The sequence below is a fragment of the Drosophila ananassae genome, chromosome 2R (genome assembly GCF_017639315.1).
Source record: "Drosophila ananassae strain 14024-0371.13 chromosome 2R, ASM1763931v2, whole genome shotgun sequence".
NCBI classification, from domain to species: domain Eukaryota; kingdom Metazoa; phylum Arthropoda; class Insecta; order Diptera; family Drosophilidae; genus Drosophila; species Drosophila ananassae.
In genome coordinates this window covers 23,319,777-23,345,782 of record NC_057928.1, presented here as the reverse complement: position 1 = coordinate 23,345,782, position 26,006 = coordinate 23,319,777, and the positions used below count along the sequence as shown (strand labels likewise).

Here is a 26,006-nt window from a genome sequence, read left to right as displayed (position 1 = left end):
AAGTTACTAGGCTGTCTACGATTCTAAAATTTCACATTTATTTTTACTTAAATATTACACCAGTCAATGACTCATTATTTATATCACATTTAACTTACAAAAATCTTTAGCTAAAAAACCTTTTATATTTCTATCATTCCATCTCATGTAATTGTTTTTCCAGATGAACGTTCAGTGCTTCCAGTTGCTCTTTTTCCACTTTACATTTCTGTTTTAATAACTCTAGTTTGGTCTTTTCCATTTCAAATCTATTGTTTTCAAAAGCCATGTATTCTTCTTGGTCTCCTCCATTTTGAAATATATCTGTTGAATCCAACACATATGGGAATCTTATAGAGTTTCTCATATTCCGAAGAGGTTCTTCGAAGGATCCAATATCGTCGTGGTAATTTAATGCATTCTGGAAAGTTAATAAATAAAATTAAACATTAGTTTATATAGTAAGAACTGGGGTTTTACTCTTGGGTTTATGTTTTGGGTGCCATTGTTAGAGGATCCTCCATTCTTAGTCGGTTGATTGTTTCCTAAAGAATTAAAGATTAAAGCATTTTCTCCGATGTTGAGTCGATGTTTTACCTTTCTCTTCAGACAATATCATTGTGGATTAGTTTTGTAATTTTAAGCTTGCGTATTTATCTTTGAGAACGGTCCAAGGCCGTAAAGTTTTTGTTTTCTCCATAAACTCAATTCTTTTCCAAATTTGTTCCTCTAATCTCGTCGTGAGGTCGTCACTGCTGTCCTTGACGGATGTATTCTCTCCAGCTAGGCTGTTATTGGTAATGTGCTTGAGAAGTTTAATTTATTTATAAGCCAATGAACTAAACTGCATGGAAAAGCTAACAGCTGGAAACTATCGATACTTTTTTTTGAAAATCATCCCTGGCCAACAAGCTTTTCAGATTCGATAGTTTTTTTTAAATTGACAAAAAACGAACTGCCTTTACTTTCCCCCTTCCACTCCATTTAAAAAATATATGTTTCAATTTTACGTTTATTTATGTAAAATATTAACTTTTTTTTTTATATCTTGAGGCCGTAAGCTTCAATTGAAGACTACTGCTTAGTCCTCCTCTTCTTCGGCAGCTCCACCGCTACCGCCCTGGTTCTTCTTCAGGTTCTTCCTCTTGACGCGACCGGGACGGCCACCACCGAAGGGCGACTTCAGGGAGAAGTCGATGTGCTTCTGGGAGTCCAGACGCACCACAAACGATGGGATGTTGACCACCTGCTTGCGCACACTGTAGATAAGAAGAAATGAGACTTCGATTAGTTGAAATTCAAGAATAAAACAGCCATCAAGTGGTAGAATGGATTCTAAGCAACAACGTTCAGTGCAACTTACGCAAGGCGGGCATTTTGCATTTACGATCGCAGTGGCTAGAACCACTATAGCAATCTAAAGACGTTGAGAGCCGGTACAAGCGCATAAGCGACTTGTTCGACTCCCAAGTGGTCTTACTGAACAACAAGAGTTATCTTCTCTACACATGGCGACTCTCTGGTCGCCTGTCCAAGCGATATTTACCGAATGTGACGCTGGCGGATCAGCACACGGGCGTGGTGGATGGACTTGGCAAGTCCAAGCTTGAACACCTGCGTCTGCAGACGACGCTCCAAGAAGTCCTCGATCTTCAGACCCAGCACGTAATCGAGCTTCATGCGGGACTCGTCCAAGACACCAATGCGCACCAGACGACGCAGCAGGGCGTTACCTGTAAAGAGGAAATTATTATTATCGTCGTCCTTGGATAGTTAATAAAATATAGTCAGTAAATGCGTCTTCAGTGTGTATTTTTTAACGTCATGGTTTGTTTTTCAGACAAGAGGTGTCGTTTTTAATACTAATCATCATGTCATGCTAAGCTTGCCTGAAACTATGGATTCTAGAGAACTTACCCTGGAATAGACGCTTCTCATCCTTCTCGTCGAGGGTCAGCAGCTCACGGGCAGCCTTACGGATTTTGGCAAGGGCGTACTTGACGCGCCACACCTCACGCTTGTTACGCAGACCATACTCGCCGATGATCTTCAACTCCTGGTCCAGACGCGCCTTTTCATAGGGGCGACGGGGAGTCACGTAGGTCTTCGAGAAGACCGAGGGTATGCGGCCGTTAACCATTCTACCAATTCAATGGAGCACTGTTGGGGCAAGAAAACAAGTTTGGTTAGAAATTAACTCTGGGCGATGCACGTGGCTTAATTGGAATTTAATGAAAAAGCGAAAAAACTAGCATATTTTAAATGAAAATTTAAAAAACTCTTTGTGTTAATAAAAACACGTGGATGTGAGGTTCTACGTCAGAAAAGTAAGGTTAAATCGCACATTTTCACAAGCCTTAATTATTTAACCATTCTTTTGTATCGTTCTTGTGTGTCGGCTGTTTGCCTAACATTAAAAGTGTATATTTTAAATTTTAAAAGCCTATTACAAGTTATTTTCCTATTTTTTTAAGCGACGAAATTTGTACGTACGTTTTGCTCAGAGTTGGAAAAAGAAAGAAGGGGCCAGGGATGTTCAAATGTATATTTCTAATATCGATATTTTGATAGTTATTTAAGTCGGTATTTTTTTTGGTATTTTCTAATTGGTCACACTAGAAGCGCAGCGACTTATCGATATATTACTTTCAAAAACGTATAGTTTTTATTAAATTTAAAAGGAAAAACCATTTAAATTTGTTATTCATTTAAAGTCATGAATATAGTTTTATTTTATTCGGATATTTCAGGAGATACTTTTCCGACCAGAGAGGTTTCCACCGAAAAAAGTTTGAATAGCGAATACACAAACCAACAGAGTGGAGACTCAAATTTAAATTTCTTTAGCATTTCTTTAAATTGATAATTATTAAATATATATAATATGAAAAATGTGTGAAATCAATCAACTCGATTCACAAAGGTTTTCACGTCTGATATCCACTTGCTCTTCACTGAAATTTTTAATTGAAACATGTAGAGACCATTTGGAACAGGAATTTCTTTGAGGGTATTCTCATCAACTTGGAATCCATTGAATACAACGTTTTTTTGCTATTTTAAGGGGTTTTTAAATAATTTATTCAAAGGAACGGAAACTTATACTCACCTGCAAGGGACATGTGGGATTTATATTGGAAATGTTTAACACAGGATTTATAATAAAGCCAATTAATCCAGTAGCCAACATAAGGTTTCGACTAAAAGCGCAGAAGTCCAGGGTCTCATTCAGAAATTGATAGCGCCGGGTTTTTAATAATTTAAAACCACTCATGTTTATCTAAAGATAGCATAATAATTAAATAAACACAAATATCTTTTTCCAACTTACAATTATGTCATCGAGGGGTTCCTTATACAAAATCACATGATTTATATAGAGAAGAGCTTTACCCCTTTCTTTGTGGACCACTTTACAAGTTTTAAAATAGGAAAACGAACGATCTAGGGTTTGACACTGCAACTTTTTGATCCTTAAAGTTCGTAAATGACAGAAGTTCATTAGAGCAAAGGCATATAAAACCAGGCTTAAAGAACAGGCCTTCATTTGTTGACTTTTCAAAAGAACTCATTCAACTAAAATGACTTATTTGGGAAGTACACTTAAGAGCTCATTTAACGGCTGGTTTATTTTAATAATTAAAATTATCCCCTTATCTTTACTTTACCAAAAAAGTAAACAAGTAATTTTATTTTTTTTAATCTATTATATTTATGAATACTTTTCCACTCGGCTGGCGTAGATCTTCACATCGGTTGCCCACTTTTTCATATAAGCTGCTCGAATATTAAACATGTAGACACCATTAGGAATGGGAATCTCCTTGAGTGTATTCTCATCGATGATAAAGCCATCAAAAACAATATTCGATTGCTAAAGATTCGTTTAAAATATTGAAATCGAGATTATGCACTTTCTTACCTGTATCGGACATGAGAAGTTAATGTTGGAAATATTTAGAATTGGAGCCATAACAAATCCAAAAATTCCAGTCGCAAACTGACGACTTACGGCACAAAAGTCCAGAGTTTCATTTACGAATTGAAAGCGACGATTTTTTGATATTTTAAAAACTCCCAAATTTAGCTAAAAATTTTTTTTGTACATACATTTATTGAACTTTTTGTTAAAAACTTACTATAACGTCATCGATGGGTTTATTGTAATGGATTACTTCGTTAAAGTAAAGAGCAGCTCGACCATTTTCCTTATGAACAACTTTGCATGTTTTGAAATGACACAAAGAACTGTCAAGGGTTTGACAGGTCATCCTGCTGACCCTAAAAACTTTTGCCCGAGTTGATTCCAATGAAATCAAAAATATAAATTGAAAACCTAAAGTTAATGTTTTCATGTTGACGCGACAAGAATAATTACTACTCTACTGTCTGCTTTGAACTCAAAATAGAGTTATTTAATGTAGAATGAAAATTATTTTAATGGACATATTTTAGAAACGTGTATATTGATGGTCAATTTTTGTAATGTACATAGATATTGATCTTAAATCGCGAGGCTTTGAAAACTGAAGCAGTGAACGACAGTTTATATTCTCCTTCCGGAAACGGAAACTTACTAACTGCATTCTCGTCCAATGTTAGGTTGTTTATATAGATTTTTTTTTCCTGGTATAAGAAAATTAAAAAGTTAATTAAATTTTACCTCATACAAATTATTTTAAGTACCTACAGCATAGGGACACGTATGATTGACTTCATCTCATCGTAGAATATATAGAAAAGGGGATATTTCTCCGGTAATCGCATAAAGTAGCAGAAATCCAGGGTATGATTTATCATGAACAATCTGTAGACGTTCGATTTCCGAAAAACGCACAAGTTTAACTTGATTTGATCTAGAGGCTCACGGTATTTGATAAGAATATGCAGATTTAATGCAACAACATTACGTCGAATCAACTTTAATAAACACTTCTTAGTTTCCAAAAAATTCGTATCAAGATCTTTACATTCTAAATTTGTGAATCGAAACTTAGTTCCACGAATACTGGAACACAAGATCAATAATATTACGAACAGAATACCCGAATACTTCATGTTGAATGTGACTTTATTTTAGTAAAAATATGCCACAATGTTGTCTATTGGAATTAAAGTAATTAGTAGGCAATTAATATGTTCGTTGACCTGGGAAATTCGTTTCAATCGAAACATGCATGTACATATTTCTAGTTTCAACCGGTATAGAAAAAAGTATTTAAATAAAATCACTGTATATTTTTACTTATTCATGAATCTTTTGTTATATAAATGCTAATGTGTCCCCGCCAAATTTTATAAGTTATTATTTCAATTTTAAACATGTAATCCCCATTGGGAATGGGTAATTCCATGAGATCGCTTTTTATGTATACAAAATTGTCGATAATAATATCATGCTGTTATAATATAAAAAAGTTAGATCATTCGATTGAAATTTGTAATTTTCTACTCACATCGTAAGGACATGTATGATTTACGTTCGAGGAGGAAATAAATACTTTGTGCAGAGTATAAACTAAAAGGTAGGCCTTGGGATTACGCATATAGTAGCAGTAATCAAATGTCTGATTGAAGAGGAATGGACGATATCCGTTTGATTTTTTATAAACAGCCACGCTGATATCCACATTTTCGACGGGAATCTGGTACAGTTGTCCGATCATGAAGAAGGATGACATGCCTCTTCCTATTAATTTCATTTCGCAGCGGGTAAAATTAATGTAACTAGCGCTGTCGCTGAGTTTCGGGACGAAAAGAATCCAGATTGATATTCCCACAAACTGACACTTGTTCATATTTTTGACGACTAATAGAAATCGGCTAACCACAATCACATTTGGTAATTTCGATTAAAAACACATTATTTTTGGGCCAATGAAAATGGTTATTTAAAAACGTTTTTTTAATTTGTTCATTTATTGAAAACCAAAATGCACTGATGGTGTGATGAGATTTTATTTTTGATATTAAATTATTCTAGCAGTCTTAAATGTAGTATCAAGTAAAATATTCTAAACATTAAGTTTTTAAAAGAATTCAGACTGCTGTGGCTTAACTTTCTCAACAAATTCCTTGTTCCACCACAAAAGACAACACCCCAGGACATGACCGTAAAAACTTTTGCAATAAAATGCACGTAGAATGCCACACAACGGTAGAAAAACAAAACACAACCGAATGAAACGAAAAAAACTGCAAAACAGTGTGCATTAGGTTGATATGTGACTTAAGGGTCAGAGGTTGAAGGGATTCGGATGGATGTGTCCCCAGGTTTCGGGTCAATTTGGAAGACCGCAACAGAAGTTGCAAAGTTGCGACTATTTTCCCCTAGTTTGCATTGCTATCCGGAATTATTTTATTGTGCTTCCCGCGCGGCAACATTTTCATTCTGTAGCAGTTACTGTTGCACTTGCTAAGTGACCTTGTAAGCTGCCAGGTTAATCTGGAAAACTTTTAATTAGACAAATTATAACTTTGCCCCGGGCATCGTTAAACTTTGAGCCGCGCCGAAGTTTATTATTCATAAGGAAGGCGATTCGGATGCGACGGTGGATGCGGATGTGGGCAACATGCGTCGTTTCCGGGTCAAAGTTACCTGCTTCTTAACTACCTTATCCTTAGTTATTTATTTTAATAAAGCCACAAGCGCCGGCCCAAACTTCGGCCATTTGGCTGGGATGGCGGTGGAACTGCAAGCTGCCTCATTATTAATCATTATTGCCTGTGGCCTGGCAATTTGTCGTAATGATTACAGTAACCCCACAAGCCACCCGTTTGTTGGGCCACAAAAAAAAAGTTGCCACTTAACTGCTCTTCAGATCCTTTGAACAGGAAAGTGATGCGTTTGAAATTGGTTTGAATTTTTGGAAGGACTAAATCTTACAGAGAACTTTGATTTTTGGTCTTAGCTTTAAAATATATTTTAAGGTTGGTTTTTAGATTTTAAATAGGACAATCCTATCTTATAAGCTTTTTGAAAATTAACAAAAATGTATAGCATACTTTTCGGCATAAAAAGAAGACATTGGATTTCTTTCTTAAAGTTTTTTAATTAAAAAAAAAAGGGCTAAACCTATAACTAGAACTTCCCACCAGTAACCTTTTCCAGTGCACCTATCCTGGGGCACAGATTCTGTTGGCTTGTCAATTTGCTACTGATTGCTCAGGCAATTGTTCTACAAGCTCCATGCTCGATGCCTGCAAATTGACTTGTGTAGGCTTAGGGGATTACAACTCCCTCTGCATATGTATCGAATGAAAAATGTTTTAGGCCAATGGATTGGCAACTTGGTTTTCAATTCGGGCATCCTTTAACGTTCAACACATATACACACACTAGTATGATCGAGTTAGAGGAGCACATGTGTGGCTATGGGGCGTATACGCGATGCGCCATAAATTGTATGTCCCCAACTATTTTTGCTGGTGGCCGAGGGCGAATGTGCCAATAAATAACTCGATATGCCTGTCAAAAATTGGGCACGACAAGCAGGATGGCCGGGTCCGAACTTCAACCGGAAACGGATATACAATTTCAGTAATTTTCGTGAGTGACCAAGTTCGAAGTTCGAACTCTCCGTCCGGATGGCGTCGCCTGAAAGAGGAAATTGCCGGCCAAAAAGAAAGACGGTGCCAGGAAAATGGGGAAAAAGTCCTTTCCATTCAAAAGCTTAGGCTAGATTTCCCTTCTTGGTCCCCCTTTTCTCTTTTGTTGTTGTATTTGTTTTTATTGGCGTGAAAAATGTAATAATGCCCCAAGCTTGCCAAGAACATTTTTGCCTTGGTTTATGAGTATTATGTGTGGCATATGCTTTTCTTGAGCTTCTCCGTTTTCTCTCCGGCCCAAGGTATAATAGTTTTGTATTTTTGGCCACCAAGTTCGTCGAGAGTCTTGAGAAAGTTATGTGAGAGGTTCTATTTAATGCATGTTATACTTTTCTTTCTTTATTCGAAAGGAACCTGACAGCTTATCAAGGAAATGTTTTTCAAGAAGTTTTGCATACACTTGGGTGTTGGTTTATCATAGTTTTTGAAACAGAGGAAGAGGATGTTTACGATGGATATTTTTTAAACTTTAATCTTAGTTTTCCAGCACCTCTTTAAGGTATCAAAAAATTCCTTACCCTTTTTGTTTGCAAACAATTGTCATTGGCAGGCTCTCACATTTTCCTTCTATTTTTCCCATTTGGTCGAGTGTGTTTGTTTCTGGCCGTGTGAAAATGCGCCTAAGGTCACGGTCAAGTGTCTGAGCCGGAACCATACAAGCAATTTCGTTTATTTGAAAGCACCACAACCCCTCGTTCCTCTGAACCCTCCCGACTATGTGTGTTTTCCATTTAGTTTTCCCTTAGTTGGGGCGGCTGTTGCCATCAATCTCATTGCCATTGGACGGCTCCATATTGCTGTTGGCACAACATTTGCCTTGAACAAGTTTTATATTCTTTTTCGGTGTTGGCCGTTTTTGGCAACGGTTCCGGTTCGATTTTATTTCAACTCACATTTTTTTCCACTTTTTTCAATTATTTTCCATCTGTGGTAAAAGTCACTAAACAATTTTGTTGTTGATGCGAGAAACTATATATATTTTTAAAAATTTTTTTGTGGAGAACATTTTTTTGTAAAAGTTTTGCAACCATTTGCATTTCCACTTTTGGGGTCAGTAGTGTATAGAGGGGACGTGCATCGAGTTATAAAATCAAATTTATTGTAGTCAATTGGAGCTGGGTAGAACCAAAGGGACAAGGAGAGTGAGTGCAATTTTTGATTTGGCAAATATGTTTTGAGGGTTTTCCCCTTTCGGGGCGAAAAAGCCGCCGACAGTTGTTGGTTTTCTACTGATTGAATTGCCATGTTTCGGTTGGGAAGCTGCTGGTGAGGAATATTGATAAAATCGTGGATCTGAACAAATCCGTTGTTCTATATCCGTGAAATACCACGGAAGCTGCAAGGACATAGGTTTGGACAAGGACTGTTTTTTTTTAGATCCAATCAACTTTGTTAATTTGTTTTGCAAGCTCTGAAGCGTTTTGGCATCTATTGTGGTTGTTTTTCTGGGCCACTTAAACGTGTTCCTGGCTCTCGAATAAACGTGCTCTTTATTGCGGTTCGTTATCCTGTCGGCCCAACATGTAGTCCTTGGAAATGTGTATATATATAATATTTTTTTTGTGGTCTGAACAATTATTCTGTTTTGGCTTTTACATCCATGTTTTTCTACCCTTGATGTGGAGTGTGTGGGCTAGAGTGTTCGTCAGAGCATGTTAATTGAGGCATTTTCGATGGTGATTAGAGTGGGCGATAAAAAAATCATCCAGACTAGATTCCCATTTAGATTGGGCTAATAAAATGCAATAAACATTAATTTTGCATGCCGAAAGAGGAATGCCAATCGAGGAATTTAGTAAATTTATTCTTGAGTTCTTTTCAAGTAGACTCTGAGTGGCGAAATAAAAAATATGAAAGCGACACTTGAACATCTTTCATTGACAACAAGTGTCCTTTGACGAGGGAGTCCTTTGAGGGAAGGAGTTCCAGTAGGTTGGGACGCAGCTGTGGCAAGTGTTGCCAATATATATATATATCTATCCATACATTTGACAAGCATATGAAATACTTGACAACAAGCAAACAAACATAACAGACAGCGTGGGGGTTTGAGTGGGAGTCCTGTTTCTAAATAGATATGTATATATATCCTATATAGCATGGAGGAAAGCCAGACGGATTAGATGGAGGAGGAGGCAGTAGCACTCACATTAGAAATTGACTCTCAATGTATTATATTGAATTGTTCATCATTGCTGAGAGTAAGTGGCTGAGGGTTTCGACTTTATCACTCAAAGCTAAACAATTGGCTCATTGTGGTTGAATGAATCCTGAATCCTGAATCCTATCTTCTAAACTGCACTGGGATAAAATGATTTCTGATATCTTCAAGTCTGAGTTGATTCGATGTTTGTTTCAAAACAATTTATATTTATACAAAAAAAAGAAAAATATGAAAAAAAAAATCATCCGGGCTCAACCGGGATTTGAACCCGGGACCTCTCGCACCCAAAGCGAGAATCATACCCCTAGACCATTGAGCCGCCTATATTTGATCCGAAAAATAACTCAGTTTTAAGCTAATCTTTGAGTTGAAATACCATCTCATCTTGCATAATTAAGTAGTTTTTTGAAATGACCTACAAAATGTGTACAACCGGTTGGGTGGGTTTGTTTTTTGTGTTTCTATGAAGATGCTGCAGGTGCAGTATAAAGTTAACAAAAAGGTGTTAGACAAACAATAGCTTCATTTTATATTGTAGATTATATAAATAGAAGAACAGAATTGCTAAAAAATAAAGGAAATAACTATTAGAAAATAATTTAATATATATAAGTTTCGACCTCCAGTCGGTAAGAAGCTTTCCTTTTAAAAATTGCATAAAAAAGAACGATCCAGTACCCATTTATATCCATTTTAAGGACCCTTCACTCCACTAATAGACCCCTGACCAGTGACAAATGAGAGTGCAAAATACTTGTCGTTAAAACTAATTAAAACAATTTAATTGCCTTCGAGGGCGAACGTGCAGGATGTGAGCAATTTTAATTGCCAAGGGCACACGTACAGCGTGGCCTCCAATTAGAGGACAAGAATAATAAAAAAGCGGACCAATCTAGGACATCTGGCCAACGTGACAAGCACGGCAAAACAGAGTCAAAACACCAGAAAAAAAAATAAAATTGTTAACCGAAAACCGGAGTAGCGCTGCTGACTCTGCTCGGAGTCAATAAAAAGCCAAATGGCCATAAGAAATGGCCGGCAAAGGAACTCGCCTCGATTCGACTCTCCAGAAACACAGGACACATTCGGGCTTAATGTGCGTTAAAAGGCAACACCCCGAGTGCTCCGAATGCCCCGAGACTGCGGTGAAATGACTTTAAAGGAAATGTTTTAAACCCAAAGTTTTCGGTCAACTTGTGGGCGTTGGGGTTGGGGCTTAAAAGCTATTGTTGTGAAATTAAATTCCAACTATGTGGCAGAGCTGCAGGACGTTTTGGTCCAGGTAGGACACGATTTCTGGAGCGACAGAGGGGCGTTGGCAGGCAGAAAGCAGCTTTTGTTATTTTTACACTTCATTGCCGTGGAATTTACTTTGTTGTCCCTTTGTTTCCGACTCTGACTCTGGGATGCTGGGAAACTGGGAAGTTGGGAAGCTGGGAACTTGGAGCTAGGATGTGGGATGTGGAAACTGGGAACCATCGCACCGCAAGTGCAGGCAAGCGTAAAGATAAAACTTGTGTCGACTTATTCTCCGTATTCCAGCCTCTGACCTGTTTGCTATTTGTTGGCTCTACGTGAGAGTGGGTGTACTTAAAAAAAAGATCTAATATATATTACTAGCTCTAGCATGTACTCTATTATAGACTAAGATTACCAGAAATGCAAGAAAATATACTTCTAAAAACCCCTTACAAAAACCTATTATTTATTTCCCAAAATCTCCCTGTTTTCTCTCTCTGTATGTGCGTATGATTGTCATAATACTCCGGATCTGGATGACCGACAAAGAAAACAAATGAAAAGCTGTCACTGAACTGGAAAACCATCTACGTCTCGTTGGTTTCGTTTCGCTTTCAGTTCTTTATTTTTTTTGTATTTTTTGGCAGGAACAATTTCAGAATTTTATGCCCCACAAAGGCCAAATTTTTAATAATTCCCATGGCCCGTACGCAAATGTTCGAAGACAACGTTTGGGGCGTGACAAGGACTCGATAAGGTTATCCTGGGGGAGAGCGGGGTGCCCACCAGAAAGGACTTTGGCCCTGAACAACTTTTTATCTTTATTGAATTTGCACCTTGGCAGGCATTTCAATGCTCCTGCTGATGATGATGATGGTGATGGGCTTGTTGTTAAATATTTTGACATTTCCCAGTTTTCCTTCCTGTTTTTCTTTTTTTTTGTGTTTCTTACTTTGCATGCCTTATCCTGGAGTTGTGTGCTTCCTTCCACTCCCACTCCCACTCCCCAAAATGCTGACAACGTTTTCTCGCTTTATTATATTTATTTTGACAGCCACCGTATAAGGCTGTTATCCTTAGCGAGTTTCGGGCAATTTATGAAGTTCGAGTGCTGTTTAAACTTTTTACTTTATGGCACTTGCTTTCCGGCTAACCCCAGAAGGCGGCTGATTAGTTAAAAGAGATTTATGCATGAAAATCCTGTCTCCTCCGTTTTCACACATATAGGCATGCCAGCAGGCTCAAATTAATGTTTGAAGTTTATTTTTATCACAACAGGCTGGTGCACCTCACGGCGTATGCGTTATTTCTTGTTGGACTTTACTTTAAAGCCGAAGGACGCAGATTCCCAGTTTCCATTAAAGCCCAGCATGAAATCGACAAGTTGGCCGTGTAGTTGGCAACGTGACGTATACGTGATGGCGACAACTCCTGCCGACGCAGATTTTTAACACATGTTCGCAGGCAGCATCCTTGTTAAGGATATATGTATATCACATACGCATGTGCGTGTATCGCATTGCAGATAGCAATTTAATTTGAAATTTAATACCAAGTTTGAAAGGCGTCGCGTGCCATGCATACATATGAAGGCCAAGAAAACTGTAGTCGTCCAAATTATATTAAATTATATTTCCTTTCCTTTCTTACTTCCTTGAAAAACTTTGCATGCTAATTAGAACACGAAAAAATTCTCATTTTGAGCGTGAAGTTTGTCAGCTTTAAGTTTCGGGGCGTCGAGCTGTCGCAAATAGTTGTGGCAAATGCCAAAAATGTTTCCAGACAGCGCAATTGTTGAGACCCAACGTGCCCGGAAAGACAAGTAGATGAAAATAATAAAAAAACAGAAAGAATACAGAAGCATCCTGGCATATGCCAAGCCAAACAAATAGCGGAAAATAGGAAAAATTAAAAAAAAATATAGGGAGAGGGAAATAAAAACATTCTGGCCATGATTAGACGAGCAGCTGTTGATGAATAGCCAAAGGATGTGCGACTTGCATGGCTGATGATGAGTGGCAGGACTTGAGGGGGTTGGGCAATCAATCAAAAAGGAGTCCACGGGTGTGGGAACTGTGTCATCAATCTTGTAGCCAGTGCGTATGCGTAATGTGCGGCTAGTAATTAATCAGATGTGCGAGCATTACACTCCACTGCACTTTTGCATTCCGCGACGAGGTTCAACGACACTAATCGTCTTGAAAAGCATTCGGTTGATTAAATTATGGTTGTAACTCTGTTGGAGTCTGAAAGATTCTAACACAATAGCTCTGAAGATTAATGAAGTATAATAATGTAAAGATTAAAAAATGTAAAATATAAAAATCCCATTTTCTCCCACTGTTCTGTGGATGTTGCAGCATGCAAATGGAAATTGTGCTCATAATTAAATGTGCCCGGGAAAATGTGTAAAATGTGCCAGGAACTGCGGCGGCAGGGCTGCTACGAGTCTGAGTCCTGGCAGCGAGAAATCAAGAGGGTCCTGTGCGATGGTGGTCCTGTATGCAAAAGTCAACCGACAATGGCGCAGGAAGTGTTGCAGTTGGTAATGGGAAAACACATGACAGCCAGGAAACAAAAAGAATGGAAGCAAAAAGTGTGTCTGCCACAAAAGGGGGCAGCGAAAACTGACCCGCTATATAAAACACAAAAGGCCAATGTGGCAGCTGCAGCTGCACAGAAAAACCCCAATCTACTTATATGCGTTCCAAAGACAACAATGTTTTTTAGATTTCAGAACAAAAAGGGAGGTCTCGGAAAATATGCAAAACTTTTGCCAGTTGCAACTGCCACTCCCTAGACTTTCCAGGCTGCACTTGGAAAATGTATTTAAATAGTGTTAAAAGGCATTTAAATTTTAAGATAGTTTAAGTTAAAGTCAAGAACTATCCACTCATATAAAATATGTAAAGTTTCTCAATAGAATTGAAGATTTTCTTTGTCTTTCTTCAAGTGCATGATGTTAGAAGTCTATTATGGGTGAAATTTAATTTACTGCCACTGCACTGAGAGAAGGCCAGAACCACCGGCAAGGACCAAAGGACCAAGTGACGTCGATGCGCACGATTTAATAGTATCCTTGGCCAACTTTTATGTGCAGTTTGAAAAAGAGATTCGTCCCGAGCAAATGACACAAGTAAATTGATTTAAGTGCATGTCATAGCATATTGCAGTTGGAGACGAAGCAGCAGGATGCGGGACGCGGGACATTGGCTGCATCCTGGCAGGACTCTACGGTTAGTGGACCATGGTCCTGGAACTGGTCCTAAATCATTTAACAAGCTTCCATCCTCGTTTGTTGCTTATAAAATTTTGCTCGTAAAATTGTTTATGTGTCTGCAATGAGCGGCGTCGCCACAGCACCTCTATCCTCTTACTCACTTTCCTAGCCTCCAGTTTCCAGGGGCGTAGTTATAAAAGGGGGTTGAAAACGCCAGAGCAGCAGCTGCTGTTTCCGCTCCGGCATTGCACTCTAATCACATTTTGTGTGTGCACACCCTTTCCAATCCCCTTCGAACTTGTAATTGGTTTACTGCGCTGCAGTGTCGAGCTTTAAATGAAGTTGTTGTCAGTGTAAAAAAAGGGGTGGTGCTACTGCGGAAGTGGCAAAAAATTTCCAAGAGTCCAGGCAAACGATCAACAAATTGGCCAAGGTAATGGCTCAGAAATTTGTAGCAACAGATAGGGAAGTTAAAGTGATGCAGGTGATGATACAGATGTTGTAACTTCTATGACTCAACGGTGTCAGTTTGATGGACTTTTAAGTGCCCTGGAATTAAAGAAACTATCAATAGATTTAAATAAAATGTTTCTCGATTTTTTCAAGCTCTTCTTTGATAATCTCTGCTTATCCCATGACTTACCAAATAACCACAAATGAAACTTTTCTCCCAATGCATCTTTAGCTGCTCTGGACAGCTGGCCAAGTTTATTTTTGTTATCAATTTGGGTTATACGGGCTAAGTACAAACAGCAATAAACATTTCCCCAAAGCGTCGACTATTAAGGCCAAGATTTAGGACTCAAATGATTCCCCTCGGCTGTGTTGCCATAATTCTGGTTGTACAAACCCACACAACCTTGACACGCCTTCCATGGGTCATAGCTTTCGATGTTCTCTCTATATGGTATGGTATACATATATGTAGTGCCTAGGCCAGCAGCTACAAAACCCATAACATACATGCCTTTCTTTTCCATTCAATAGAGAGCCCTTCCCCGATTTCATTTTAGTTTTTTTTTTTGTTTTTCGAGTCAAACTTTTGCGACATTGGCACTGGGCGAATGATTTAAAACTTTTCTTGTTATTTTCGTCTTTAACAAGTTTCCTGTAGCCCCCTAACTGGAGTTCTAGAAGGTCTGGAGCTCTGGAGGTCTGGAGCTCCATGTATATTGTAGCTTCGGTAGCGGGAGAAATAAAAGTAGCAAGGCCACCCAGGGGCACTATTTGCTGAAGGCAAAAGTTGTAGGCAACAAATTAATTTAATGTCAGACACAAGACGCAAACTTGTCGGGTTGCGGCTTCCAACGTTCCCTAATATTAGACTGGGGAGTGACTAGAGTTTATTCTTCATTTCTTTTCCTTTTGTTTGGGCCTTCAAATGAAGTGCCGTTGACATAAATTCATTTAGGACAGGCGCTAAAACGGTAGCCAACTTTTATGGATGCTAACATTTAAGTATTGTGGGGCAACTAGTGGGTGTCAAGGTGGTAGATTGGCAGGTGCTACGGTGGCTGGGGTACAGGCTAATGGGAAATTAAATTTAAAAGTGAAAGTGGGTGTAAATTTGATAAAAATGTCATTCCACTAAAGTGGTATTCATCCAGATTTAAATCCTTGAAAATCCCTTTTGCACGAAAGTTGAAACCATAAAGCTCTTGCCAAAATGTCGCGTGGGACTTAACACGAATCAGGACCTCTTACCGCCTTCCATTGGCCATTTGGCAAGCAGAAAATACATTCTGAATCCGGAGTGGAACTGACCGCACTTACACTGCCATTTGCTGGCATTACATTCATTACCGAGGAAGCAACCCACTTTCAGTTGCACAACCGGGATAATTGCACTTGTCAGCATTTGTTTTACACTGACCAACATATGACCCCCAAGGATACACCAAACACACCCCCCAAACACATGGATATTCAGTATATATATCAGAATATATAGGTTTATATTTCGGTTTGCACACTTTATGTTCTCTAGCTGGAAATGGCGTTGGCAACATAAATTGCCATTGTGTGCAATAAACTGCAAATAAAATAAAGTGAAACGGAAAAGTTTACATTTTATATATGTATACTTATATATAAATATTGCAAGGATACCCGAGAGTGAGTCGGTGAGTTGGTGGCCGCAATCCTTCGTCCTCATGTTGCGAATTTATTGCTGGCCATTTGAGCGTTTTGCTGAATTATTGTTAACGTAAATTGAAAACGGCAAAGCGGGCCAAAAGAAGCCCAAAAGAGGGCAAATAAATATCAAAGAATACATTTTTTTAAGGTAGTAAGTGCAGTGTAAAAACAATACCATTACATGGTCGAAAAGGAAAAGGATTCGGTCGAGTGCTCCTAGAACCTCTTTAAAGTATAGATTACACTTTAAGACAAATATTTTCTTTACTGCTTTCCCTCGAATCTGTCTAGACATTTGCATTTTTATTCAAATCGCCAAAAGCCCAAAAATCAATTTACTTCCGCCATCCCACCACCAAAAAAAGGGTCTGAAAGCCAAACAAATTGGGTTGGAAAGGTTAAACAGGCCTCCCTCTAGGATTAATGTGAAATTTAAATATATATCCGGCCAGACACTCGAAAACTTGCAATAAAATGTAAATATTTTATAGATAAATTTAGAATAAAAGTGAAACTTTTTGGCCTGCGGTTATGGCCCGGACCCTCAACCCTTTTTTCCGGTCTCAACTTAACCTGATTTTGACAGGCCTAATGGGCTTACACGATGTTGTTGTCTGTTCATCTGGCTTTTGGCGAAATTCCACTCGGCTTAGCAGTTCATCAAACCCAGTTTATGCCACTGACTTATCCACATATTCTAATTCAATTTTAGGGGAAAGTGCAAGGAATTACGTGATACCGAGATGGAGATGGAGAAAACAAAGCTAAAACAAATGTCAAAGTGCTGTTGGCTCAATTTTGTGTCAACGACGTAGTTCAGGCAATTTCCGTAGAAACTTTGCCAGCCATTTTCTCGCTGACATTTTATTTATGTGAGCTCATAACTCAACTGTAAATGTGCCACCAACACACACACGTCGTGTAAGGATACATTAGCTAGAACGTAAGGCAACAAGCAAGTGCTTCTAGTTTCCGTTTCCGGCGGAAAGTTGCCTGGCAGCCTTTGCAAAATTAACAACAATGGCGGTGCTAAAGACGTCGCCTCATCTTTACGGTGTAAGTGTGTGTGTGTGTGTGTGTTTGTATCTGTGTGTGTGTTTGTGGCTTTTGTGGCTTTAAGTAGCGAAATGTGCCAGGTCACCCTCGTACTCCCTCCGCCCAACCATTTAGTTGCTGATTTTCTTACACTTTTTACCGCCGTTTCTAGTTCGCCGTCATTTTACGGCGAGGTTTTTGTACGTGCGATGCATTTCCCGACTTACGACTCTCGCCTGAATGTGAATATGTGCGAGCATTGTAGTTTTTTTTTGGCCAGAAGGGGAGAGCTGGCTGACAGGGTTTAAGCGCCAAGGATTTATGTAGTCCTTTGGCCTGACACGGGGCCAATTGAAACGTCACGTCGGGGGCGATGAATGTGAACGTAATGAAGCGGTTAATGTGAAGGGAAATCGTGGTAAGCTATTATGTTCTGGAATTAGATAAAGTATTTTAAAAATGTAAAGATAACTTTAAACAAGGCACTGTATTTTTGGTAAGAAATTAAATAAAAATTCTCACTTATAAATTGATTTCCCAGCCAGTTAAATAATTAAACTACCTTCCATTTAAGCCTGACTAACTAACTAAACAAACTCGCCATACAAAAAAACTGAAAACGTTAAGCTAAATTGAACTAATGAATTTTTAATTAGTTGCGTAAATAGAAATACTTTCAGTTCGAAAAAAAGCCCAGCTTATAAAAGGGAAAAATAACATTTTCCATCACAATTTATTACATCAAATAGCATGATAAATTCAATGATGCAAACATTTCCGCAATTGAATTGAAAACATCATTTGGCTAATTAGAATTTAGGATCAAAAAACATAAAATAAAATTCTATTCTCGTTTATTCCGCCGTTGTGGCGGTCACTCAATGTCACTTTAAATGGCAAAGATACATTTTTTCCATTGTCATATTTTCGACCATTTTCAATTTCCAATTCAATCCGAATTGAATGCGTTTCTATGGCAGCATGGCAGCGTGGCAGCGTGTGCATGGAAAGCATTTTAAAATGTCAATCCAATGAATGTTTTATTTGCGATGATGCAGCAGCCACAGCCATCAATTTATACGCCAGAGCATAAATGTGGGTTCGATATGGGATAATGGCAGCTGGCATTTTATTTAATTCGCACGAATGCATTCGATTTATGCATTTGAATTCACAGTTCTTGGCAAAAGGGGATAGAAATGCATTTTTGAACGTCAGCAGAAGAAGCTTTTATTGAGAAGGAAAAATCAGAGCTAGGAATAGAAAGTGACTGAGAAAGTGACTTTACTGGAGAATCTTCTTCCTCCCCTTCCAGAAATCTCGTGGCAATGAACTCTGGGGTTGCAGACAAAGAATTTCAGCTCACTTTTGTTCAAGTATCTGTGTATCTATCAGTTGCCCAGAGCTGCCAAACTTGTTTTGCCCGCCAACGAAACCGAAATGAAGCTGGTTTCGGTTCTGGCCCAGAACCTGCGGTATCTACATGTTGCATGCAACACATCCCAAATGAAATGTGTGGAATCCAATCTTCGCAGAACGACATTTTCTGACCTCTGCCGTATATGAAACGATAATGTAACGCTTCTACTATTTGTATCCTGCGGACCGAATGCATATAAATGAGCAAAAATGCCTCAAGGATACCTCTCCTCCGTTGTCCACCGAGAAAAATCAACAATAGACAGGTGCTTATATAATTGCTTTCTGCGGAATTGTGTAAGACTTTTGTTCTTGTAGTGTATTTTGTAGGGAAGGATTCGGAGTAGGAAGAATATATACATGGAAAACAATCAAATGGCTGGCGAAAGGAAAGGCAGGCGGGCAGACAAAAGATTGCCTTAGGTCCTTCCCATACACATTTCATTCATTCACTCACTCAGTCAGTCATTCATTCTCGCATTCATTCGGTTGCCTGGCACTGTCGCACTTTGCATGTGTCTGGGTCCCTATATCCTGCTATCCAGCTCGTGAGTCCTGGGCAACAGGGCGTATACGTATTCAGTGAATACTGGGCTGCCGCCATGGCGGCTTTTGTTCAACATGACAAAGACATGACAGCGACAGAAAAAGCAGCAGCACGCAAGAAATACAACAACCACAAAATGACGCTCTTTGTAATGCTTTTAATGCTTTCAAAATTCGCCCTGGATTGATTTATGGCTAAGAAGGGAAAAAAGCCAAGACCCAGGACCAGAAATCACCAAAAGAAAATGTCCCAATGGAAGTTTTGACACAATAACATTTAAAGGTAGTTTTAAGATAAAAAGTTTAAACATTTAAGATCTAAAAAGTGTTAAGCAATATCTTAAAATATGTATATTTTTCTAAAATTAATTCAATTTTATTTTCTGTGCAGAATTAAATCCAGGCCTTGACAAATCAATAGGTCAGAAGAAAAGAATGCCGAACAGGCCAGAGGATTTGGGCCTGAAGTTACGGAGAAATATGTATCTCTTTGCGGCTTTAAAATTTATGAAAGACTTGATAAATGTCACAGCATGGTCCTGGGCAGTCCTGGCCAGCAAAATCCCATTCATTTATTAGCCTCCAAGCCCCAAGGAGACAATGACAACCGAGGCACTCCATTGTCAGTAGAGCATTCATCAATTTTACTTACTTTCGCATTGTGATGGAAAACCAAAGAAAACTAAACTAAAGAAGGAAAGCATAACTGGTAATGTCCTTTGGGGGTGTGGGGTAAGGTAAACATTGTCTACCTCTTTGGCTTGTTTTGCTTTCATTGAAAGTTTTGTCCTGGAACTGATTTGCATATAGAACTTGCTAATAATGCCAGCCAAGGTGGGATGAATGGGAAAATAAGGCTATAACTTTTTCCACCCATCCACCCATCCGGCTTAGATGAAAGTTTTCTGATTGAGTTTTTGACAGTTTCTCTAAGGGATCTCTGCTCCAGGGTCCTCCTATCCATCCACTTTTCAAATTATAGAAGGAGGTGTTTGCTCTAAGCTTGTTTTGATTTCCCGTTTATTGTTTTGGCTCAGCCATGCCTTCGAAAAGTTTTTGGCTGCTAATTGCTTGAGCTCATAATTAGAACAAATGCAAATTAACAAACGACCGCAGAGCCTTTTTCCAGCCGAATATTTGCCAAAATTTATGCAAATGACAGTGCGCGTTAAAATTCACGACTAATTAGCCGAACAAAGTTTGACATTATTTACTGTTGGCACATAATTTTTGTCAGGGCTGTCAGTTTGTTTGATTCTAGGACCATTTGCATAAACAAATGCAAACGAATTCTAAATCCTGACAGCCTGGGCGCTGTCCACGCCCACCTGCTGTTCTCGGAAGTTTCCTCCATACAAAATTTATGTAGTTGTTCCTCTTGTGGCAACAATGTTGCCTCGAAGGAAGTTTTTGCGACAGCATTTGGAATGCATAACATGCTTTTCCTTTGAACATTAAACATTAAAGCTGCCTTAAAATTCAGCCATTGCATATACGTAGTTTTAAATATTTAATTGCTGAGGTTAATTAGTGCATCATGTGGTATGTTCCACAACGATTGGGTCGCCATTTAATGCGATTCACAGGAAATTGCTGGTTTGAAACAGGAGTAATTTAACGCAGAGGCCAATTTGTGGCTGCAATAATTACAATTAACAATTGTTTTTCATCTCTCTATGGTGCAATGGAATTAAATGGTTTCATTCAGCAAGAATAATTATTAAAAATAAATTAATTAAATTTTTTGTTATATTTTGTAGGGACCCCTTCCAAAAACTTCCACAAATGCATTGCAAGAATAATTACCCACTCCGCAGGCTTTATCTCCGACAGAACTCAATTTATGATTTTTAGAACGATTCTCCACTAATTGACATTCACACTTTGGAGGAAATTATTTTTCAAATTTTTTGATAAATGTTATGGGGGTCTTGATGAAAGCCCATGGAATGGTATTATGGCCCACTCGGACAGCTATATCTTTGCCAATATCGATCGGATTCTTGAGCGGAATACCTTAAACGGTTTGTATATGGATTCTTCGTCAAACTGCATCAAAATCTGGGAACGAAATATTTTTTCGATTTTTAGTGAAATTTTATGGGGGTCCCCTTCGAAAATGATGGAAACCCATGGAGCGGCATTATGGCCCACTCGGAAGGCTATATCTTTGCCAATATCGATCGGATTCTTGAGCGGAATGCCTTAAACGGTTTGTATATGGATTCTCCGTCAAACTGCATCAAAATCTGGGAACGAAATATTTTTTCGATTTTTAGTGAAATTTTATGGGGGACTCCTTTGAAAATGATGGAAACCCATGGAGCGGCATTATGGCCCACTCGGAAGGCTATATCTTTGCCAATATCGATCGGATTCTTGAGCGGAATACCTTAATCGATTTGTGGATCGATTCCCCACAAGATTCCATCAAAATCAGGGAACAAAATATTTTTGAGATTTTTTTGTAAAATTTTCTGGGGGATCCCCTTTGAAAATGATGAAAATCCCATGGAGGGGCATTATGGCCCAATCGGAAAGCTATATCTTCGCCAATAGTGATCGGATTCTTGAGAGGAATACCTTAATCGATTTGTGGATCGATTCCCCATCAGATTCCATCAAAATCAGGGAACAAAATATTTTTGAGATTTTTTGTAAAATTTTCTGGGGGATCCCCTTCGAAAATGATGAAAATCCCATGGAGGGGCATTATGGCCCAATCGGAAAGCTATATCTTCGCCAATAGTGATCGGATTCTTAAGAGGAATACCTTAATCGATTTGTGGATCGATTCCCCACAAGATTCCATCAAAATCAGGGAACAAAATATTTTTGAGATTTTTTGTAAAATTTTCTGGGGGATCCCCTTCGAAAATGATGAAAATCCCATGGAGCGGCATTATGGCCCACTCGGAAGGCTATATCTTTGCCAATATCGATCGGATTCTTGAGCGGAATACCTTAAACGGTTTGTATATGGATTATCCGCCAAACTGCATCAACATCTGGGAACGAAATATTTTTTCGATTTTTAGTGAAATTTTATGGGGGACTCCTTTGAAAATGATGGAAACCCATGGAGCGGCATTATGGCCCACTCGGAAGGCTATATCTTTGCCAATATCGATCGGATTCTTGAGCGGAATACCTTAACGGATTTGTATACCGATTGTCCATAAATTGTATTGAAAAATCTGCCCATTGTTTTTATCCTTGCGTATTTTTTAGCTCACAATTTCAATGCTTTTAATCCTACCCCAACAAATAGGAACCGGGAATATCCCGCACCCACGCAAGAATGGACAATCGTTAAGCTACTTAAAAGCATCACATAACTTTAAATCCCTCAGATAATATTTCACGTGATTTTACAAAAGGCATTTAATTTTTCAGATTTTTGGCTGCATTGGTTGGACAGGCTATCTATCCGACGTGAAATGTACAAAATGTTGCCTCCTGGCTGGCTCTCCTGGATAGCCTGCAGCTGAAAAGCAGAAAACAATGTGAAACATTTTTGCCAATGCCGAAATTTTCGGCTGTTGTTGCAATTAGCCCCGAAATGTGGTTCAATTAGGGGAGTGCTCTGCTCCGGGCTTGGGCCAGGGCGTCGGTTTGTAGCCGCTAATTTGCATATTGCATTACATGACATTTCGAACTAGCCACGTTCTGGACTGAGTGTTACGGGCTTGTTTTACGAACTGGGTTTTCAGGCTTAATTAAAAATTTTCCGCCAAATGCCGGTTGCTTTCAGTGCATCAATAATTCGATTTTGCGATCCCAGAGTGGTGGCTTTATTTTGTAAATTCATGCAAAGTAGAGCCTGGCCAGGCCAGGCCAGGGCAGGCCAGTAAATTGATTTTTATTTTTTTCCAAGAGAGGATAAACTACTTTACATGGAAAAAAGTGGTACTTTAAATTGGATGAATATTGTGTTTGTTTGCCTGGCTGAAATGTATTCATATCTTGATCAGATATGGCTTTAATATTCTGCCTCTACATCGATAAGAAAAAAAAAACATTTTCTGCATCGATTTTGCCATAAACATCCTGTCTGCTCCCTTAATGTCCTGGCATCATAAAGAGCCCGTTAACTCGCCAATAAGCGGCAAATCCTGTTACTGTCTGTGTCTGTGGGCCCTTTCTGCCGTTCTCATTCCTTTAAAGACTCTGGCGCAAAACGTCAATTATGGGGGCGTATGAACGTACATCCCGCAACCGACCCGGATGATTGAATGTCTGACGGACGGATAGGAAGGGAGGATGGTACGGCCTCGAAACTGAAGCCTCGAAAACAAAAACTAAACAAACAAAAGTGCGATCCGGTGACAAACGCTTAAACCTCGTCAATGCCAACGGCAGCAGCAACGGTAGTGACATTTTTCGAAAGTAATTCCCAATCTGGTGAAATGTTTGATTTATGTCAAAGTTGGGGAACGGCATTAGCCCATTAGCCGGGTATATTGCCTGGGAAGTATACGGGTTGAGAGTTCAGACCTCCGGGTTATGACACATTTGACAAGTTTGGGTAAAGTTTTTGTTTTATTTTTCTTTTTTTTTGCGGGTTAGTCAGGGGCATTTAATCTTTAAAGTTTTCAACCCAAATTCCTACTGATTTTCAGGCCTTATTCGGCACTTTTTCATCCAAAAAGCAACAACTAGTTCGCAGAGAAACACCAGACATGAAAGTAATAAACAAATCCCCAGTAAACACCAAATCCAAAACAAATCTCCAACTTTAAACTCCCGAAAAGCTACATAGGGAAAGGATCCTTTTGGGAAATAATTTTAAGGTTGACCATCTCGAGGAGGGTTTGCTTCTTCCAGTGCTCCAAGAGCCCTGCGTCCTGAACTCGACTGATGTGACCGTTGAGTGGTTCCTCGTAAATTGAGTTTGCCTGCATCGGCACGGTCAAAAGGACATTTGTGCTTATGATCCATAGTCCTGGCAAGGAACAATAGGCCGGCTGTCTGTACAACTCCTGTTTCTTGGCCACAATTTGCCATTCTGACACCAAGGTGGAAAATGCCCGTGACATATTTGTGCCCCTTTTGAGTTGGTGATATTCCTTGGATTCGACAAAGGACATTTTGGAACGTATAGCATCTATGGGTCGTCCACTCTCAAATTTGTCAAAATAAAAGTGTTCAGCTTCGTCGAATAATACACTAACTGGAGAGTCTCTGAGTTCCTCGAAATTGGAGATCTGTCGCGATGTCGGGTGTTTGGTTAGCAACGTTTTCAGGTGAGCGGCATACAAGCTACTCAGAACCATTCCAAGGAAAAACAGTGTCGCATTGGTGACCCTCGAGCTGGTGGCTCTCGTGGCACTCATTCTGAAGGACTGTCCTATAATGCCGGACATGATGCGCTCATTGAACACGAGATTCGACCAATTAACCGGAGTTTGGAGTATCACGGGTCCGAAGCAGGTGTCCAGGATGGTGAATAAATAGTAAAAAATGACGAGGACAGCCAGAAATCTTCCGCCAGTCACTTCCAAATAAACCTGGGCTGTTGAAATTTCATGGGCACACGGAACCATTACCAGCCACTTTTCCATATCGAGGACCATGGAGAAAACTCCAAACTTTGTACTTTGTTCAAAGCCACACAAGCTAATAGGCATGTTGATGGTTCCGTTGAGAGTCATGTTCCTCAGGACGAACAGTGTCATGTGATCCCCAGGTATAATGGGCCTCTCCCATTTGAATGTAAAGTTGTAGACTCGAATGAACTCCCGAAGGAACTTGTACACATATCCAGTCATTTGAATTTCTCCGGTTTCGTTGTTTCGATAAGCAATCGATCGTGGCTCCATCTGATCGGGCAGGGTCAGTATATATCTTCCATAAAAGTTGCGTATCCTGGGTAGCATACACCCCTCATTGAGATCTACCAGCTTCCATCTCTCCGGAGCATAGGGCTGTAGGCGATATACCCTATTTCCACTGACGATTACTGCCACATACATGAATCTTAGGTGCTCTGGGATTCTGGCCAGCTCATCGGATGGCTTCTCCTCCCATTTCCTTACCAGCAAAAGCCTGGCAGTTCGCATATTCAGAAGATTTCGGTTCAGAGCCGTCCATAGCTGATCATCCAAATGGGAATCTCCAGTTTGTAAAACCAATACCAGCACATCCGAGTTAAAGGATTCTTTAAAAAGAAATTTCATCTTTTCGTTGAAGTTTAAAACAGGCCATGAAGAATTTAAAAGCAGTTTTCCATAATCCCTTTGGCTATGTTTCAGTAAAACAACTGAATCGAAGGGTTTATCCTTGTAGCCTTTAGCCAGAATCGGGTTCAACCAATTGGTGCCGTTGGCCAGAAGTAGAATTGGTAACAGCAGCTGCCACATTTCCGCACTGAATGAACTTTCAGCCGGACAGGGTCCAGGACTTATAAAGCGTTTGAGCCGCAATTAGTGGAGATTATAAATGATTTGAGGGTCCGCTAATGGTCTTGGAATGGCAGGATATTCCCATTTACTAAAATTACCATTAAGTTTTACGACTGCAAAGTGCCTAAAGCCATTTAGGCTTTAAGAATATTCTTTCAATGATATAATTTTAAACTTTTTAACTATAATTCAGAAATTATTATATATTTAGTTAGTATCACTGCCAAATAAACTCATTATTGGCCACTAATTGAAA

The 26,006-nt window shown here is 39.2% G+C and overlaps 6 protein-coding genes and 1 non-coding gene across 8 annotated transcripts; all 7 read right to left on the bottom strand.

Annotated features, from left to right (window-relative positions):
• Positions 1-16: 16 nt before the first annotated feature.
• LOC26514223 lies at positions 17-880 on the bottom strand. Its single transcript, XM_014910104.3, has 3 exons — positions 577-880; positions 460-524; positions 17-400 (listed from the first exon to the last, which is right to left on the bottom strand). The coding sequence occupies exons 1-3, from the start codon at positions 596-598 to the stop codon at positions 134-136; spliced, it is 354 nt and encodes a 117-aa protein (XP_014765590.1). The 5' UTR covers positions 599-880; the 3' UTR covers positions 17-133.
• A 97-nt stretch (positions 881-977) lies between these two features.
• LOC6507286 (40S ribosomal protein S9) lies at positions 978-2,495 on the bottom strand. 2 transcript variants are annotated; one of them, XM_014909650.3, is made up of 4 exons: positions 2,473-2,495; positions 1,897-2,139; positions 1,526-1,712; positions 978-1,238 (listed from the first exon to the last, which is right to left on the bottom strand). In XM_014909650.3, exons 2-4 carry the CDS (start codon positions 2,117-2,119, stop codon positions 1,061-1,063), a joined length of 588 nt encoding a protein of 195 aa, XP_014765136.1. In that variant the 5' UTR covers positions 2,120-2,139; positions 2,473-2,495; the 3' UTR covers positions 978-1,060. The 2 variants fall into 2 exon arrangements, with proteins under 2 accessions (XP_014765136.1, XP_044570571.1); XM_044714636.1 differs by lacking the exon at positions 2,473-2,495 and adding an exon at positions 2,430-2,463.
• A 385-nt stretch (positions 2,496-2,880) lies between these two features.
• LOC26514656 lies at positions 2,881-3,481 on the bottom strand. Its single transcript, XM_014910164.1, has 3 exons — positions 3,311-3,481; positions 3,089-3,259; positions 2,881-3,033 (listed from the first exon to the last, which is right to left on the bottom strand). Exons 1-3 carry the CDS (start codon positions 3,479-3,481, stop codon positions 2,881-2,883), a joined length of 495 nt encoding a protein of 164 aa, XP_014765650.1.
• Positions 3,482-3,691: 210 nt separating this feature from the next.
• On the bottom strand, positions 3,692-4,334 carry LOC6502808. Its single transcript, XM_001956274.1, has 3 exons — positions 4,119-4,334; positions 3,902-4,066; positions 3,692-3,853 (listed from the first exon to the last, which is right to left on the bottom strand). The coding sequence occupies exons 1-3, from the start codon at positions 4,332-4,334 to the stop codon at positions 3,692-3,694; spliced, it is 543 nt and encodes a 180-aa protein (XP_001956310.1).
• An 894-nt stretch (positions 4,335-5,228) lies between these two features.
• LOC26513897 lies at positions 5,229-5,777 on the bottom strand. The gene is made up of 2 exons (XM_014910063.1): positions 5,436-5,777; positions 5,229-5,378 (listed from the first exon to the last, which is right to left on the bottom strand). The coding sequence occupies exons 1-2, from the start codon at positions 5,775-5,777 to the stop codon at positions 5,229-5,231; spliced, it is 492 nt and encodes a 163-aa protein (XP_014765549.1).
• A 4,221-nt stretch (positions 5,778-9,998) lies between these two features.
• Trnap-ugg lies at positions 9,999-10,070 on the bottom strand. The gene has a single exon. It is a non-coding gene; the product is annotated as a tRNA-Pro (tRNA).
• Positions 10,071-23,954: 13,884 nt separating this feature from the next.
• Positions 23,955-25,708, bottom strand: LOC6507284. The gene is given in 2 exon segments (XM_001956276.3): positions 23,955-24,112; positions 24,115-25,708. Coding segments are annotated over 2 exon segments (1,752 nt in total).
• Positions 25,709-26,006: the final 298 nt, after the last annotated feature.

Excerpts from the sequence above, each read along its gene's own strand:
- LOC26514223 (XM_014910104.3), bottom strand. The coding sequence starts at position 598 with ATGATATTGTCTGAAGAGAAAG. Across the intron at positions 525-576 it reads GATATTGTCTGAAGAGAAAG|GAAACAATCAACCGACTAAG; the intron begins GTAAAACATCGA and ends TTAATTCTTTAG. Across the intron at positions 401-459 it reads CCCAAAACATAAACCCAAGA|AATGCATTAAATTACCACGA; the intron begins GTAAAACCCCAG and ends TTAACTTTCCAG.
- LOC6507286 (XM_014909650.3), bottom strand. The coding sequence starts at position 2,119 with ATGGTTAACGGCCGCATACCCTCGGTCTTCTCGAAGACCTACGTGACT. Across the intron at positions 1,713-1,896 it reads TGAGAAGCGTCTATTCCAGG|GTAACGCCCTGCTGCGTCGT; the intron begins GTAAGTTCTCTA and ends TCCTCTTTACAG. Across the intron at positions 1,239-1,525 it reads ATCCGCCAGCGTCACATTCG|TGTGCGCAAGCAGGTGGTCA; the intron begins GTAAATATCGCT and ends TCTTATCTACAG.
- LOC26514656 (XM_014910164.1), bottom strand. The coding sequence starts at position 3,481 with ATGAACTTCTGTCATTTACGAACTTTAAGGATCAAAAAGTTGCAGTGT. Across the intron at positions 3,260-3,310 it reads AACCCCTCGATGACATAATT|ATAAACATGAGTGGTTTTAA; the intron begins GTAAGTTGGAAA and ends TGCTATCTTTAG. Across the intron at positions 3,034-3,088 it reads ATCCCACATGTCCCTTGCAG|CAAAAAAACGTTGTATTCAA; the intron begins GTGAGTATAAGT and ends CCCTTAAAATAG.
- LOC6502808 (XM_001956274.1), bottom strand. The coding sequence starts at position 4,334 with ATGAAAACATTAACTTTAGGTTTTCAATTTATATTTTTGATTTCATTG. Across the intron at positions 4,067-4,118 it reads AACCCATCGATGACGTTATA|CTAAATTTGGGAGTTTTTAA; the intron begins GTAAGTTTTTAA and ends AAAAATTTTTAG. Across the intron at positions 3,854-3,901 it reads ACTTCTCATGTCCGATACAG|CAATCGAATATTGTTTTTGA; the intron begins GTAAGAAAGTGC and ends ACGAATCTTTAG.
- LOC26513897 (XM_014910063.1), bottom strand. The coding sequence starts at position 5,777 with ATGAACAAGTGTCAGTTTGTGGGAATATCAATCTGGATTCTTTTCGTC. Across the intron at positions 5,379-5,435 it reads ATCATACATGTCCTTACGAT|CATGATATTATTATCGACAA; the intron begins GTGAGTAGAAAA and ends ATATTATAACAG.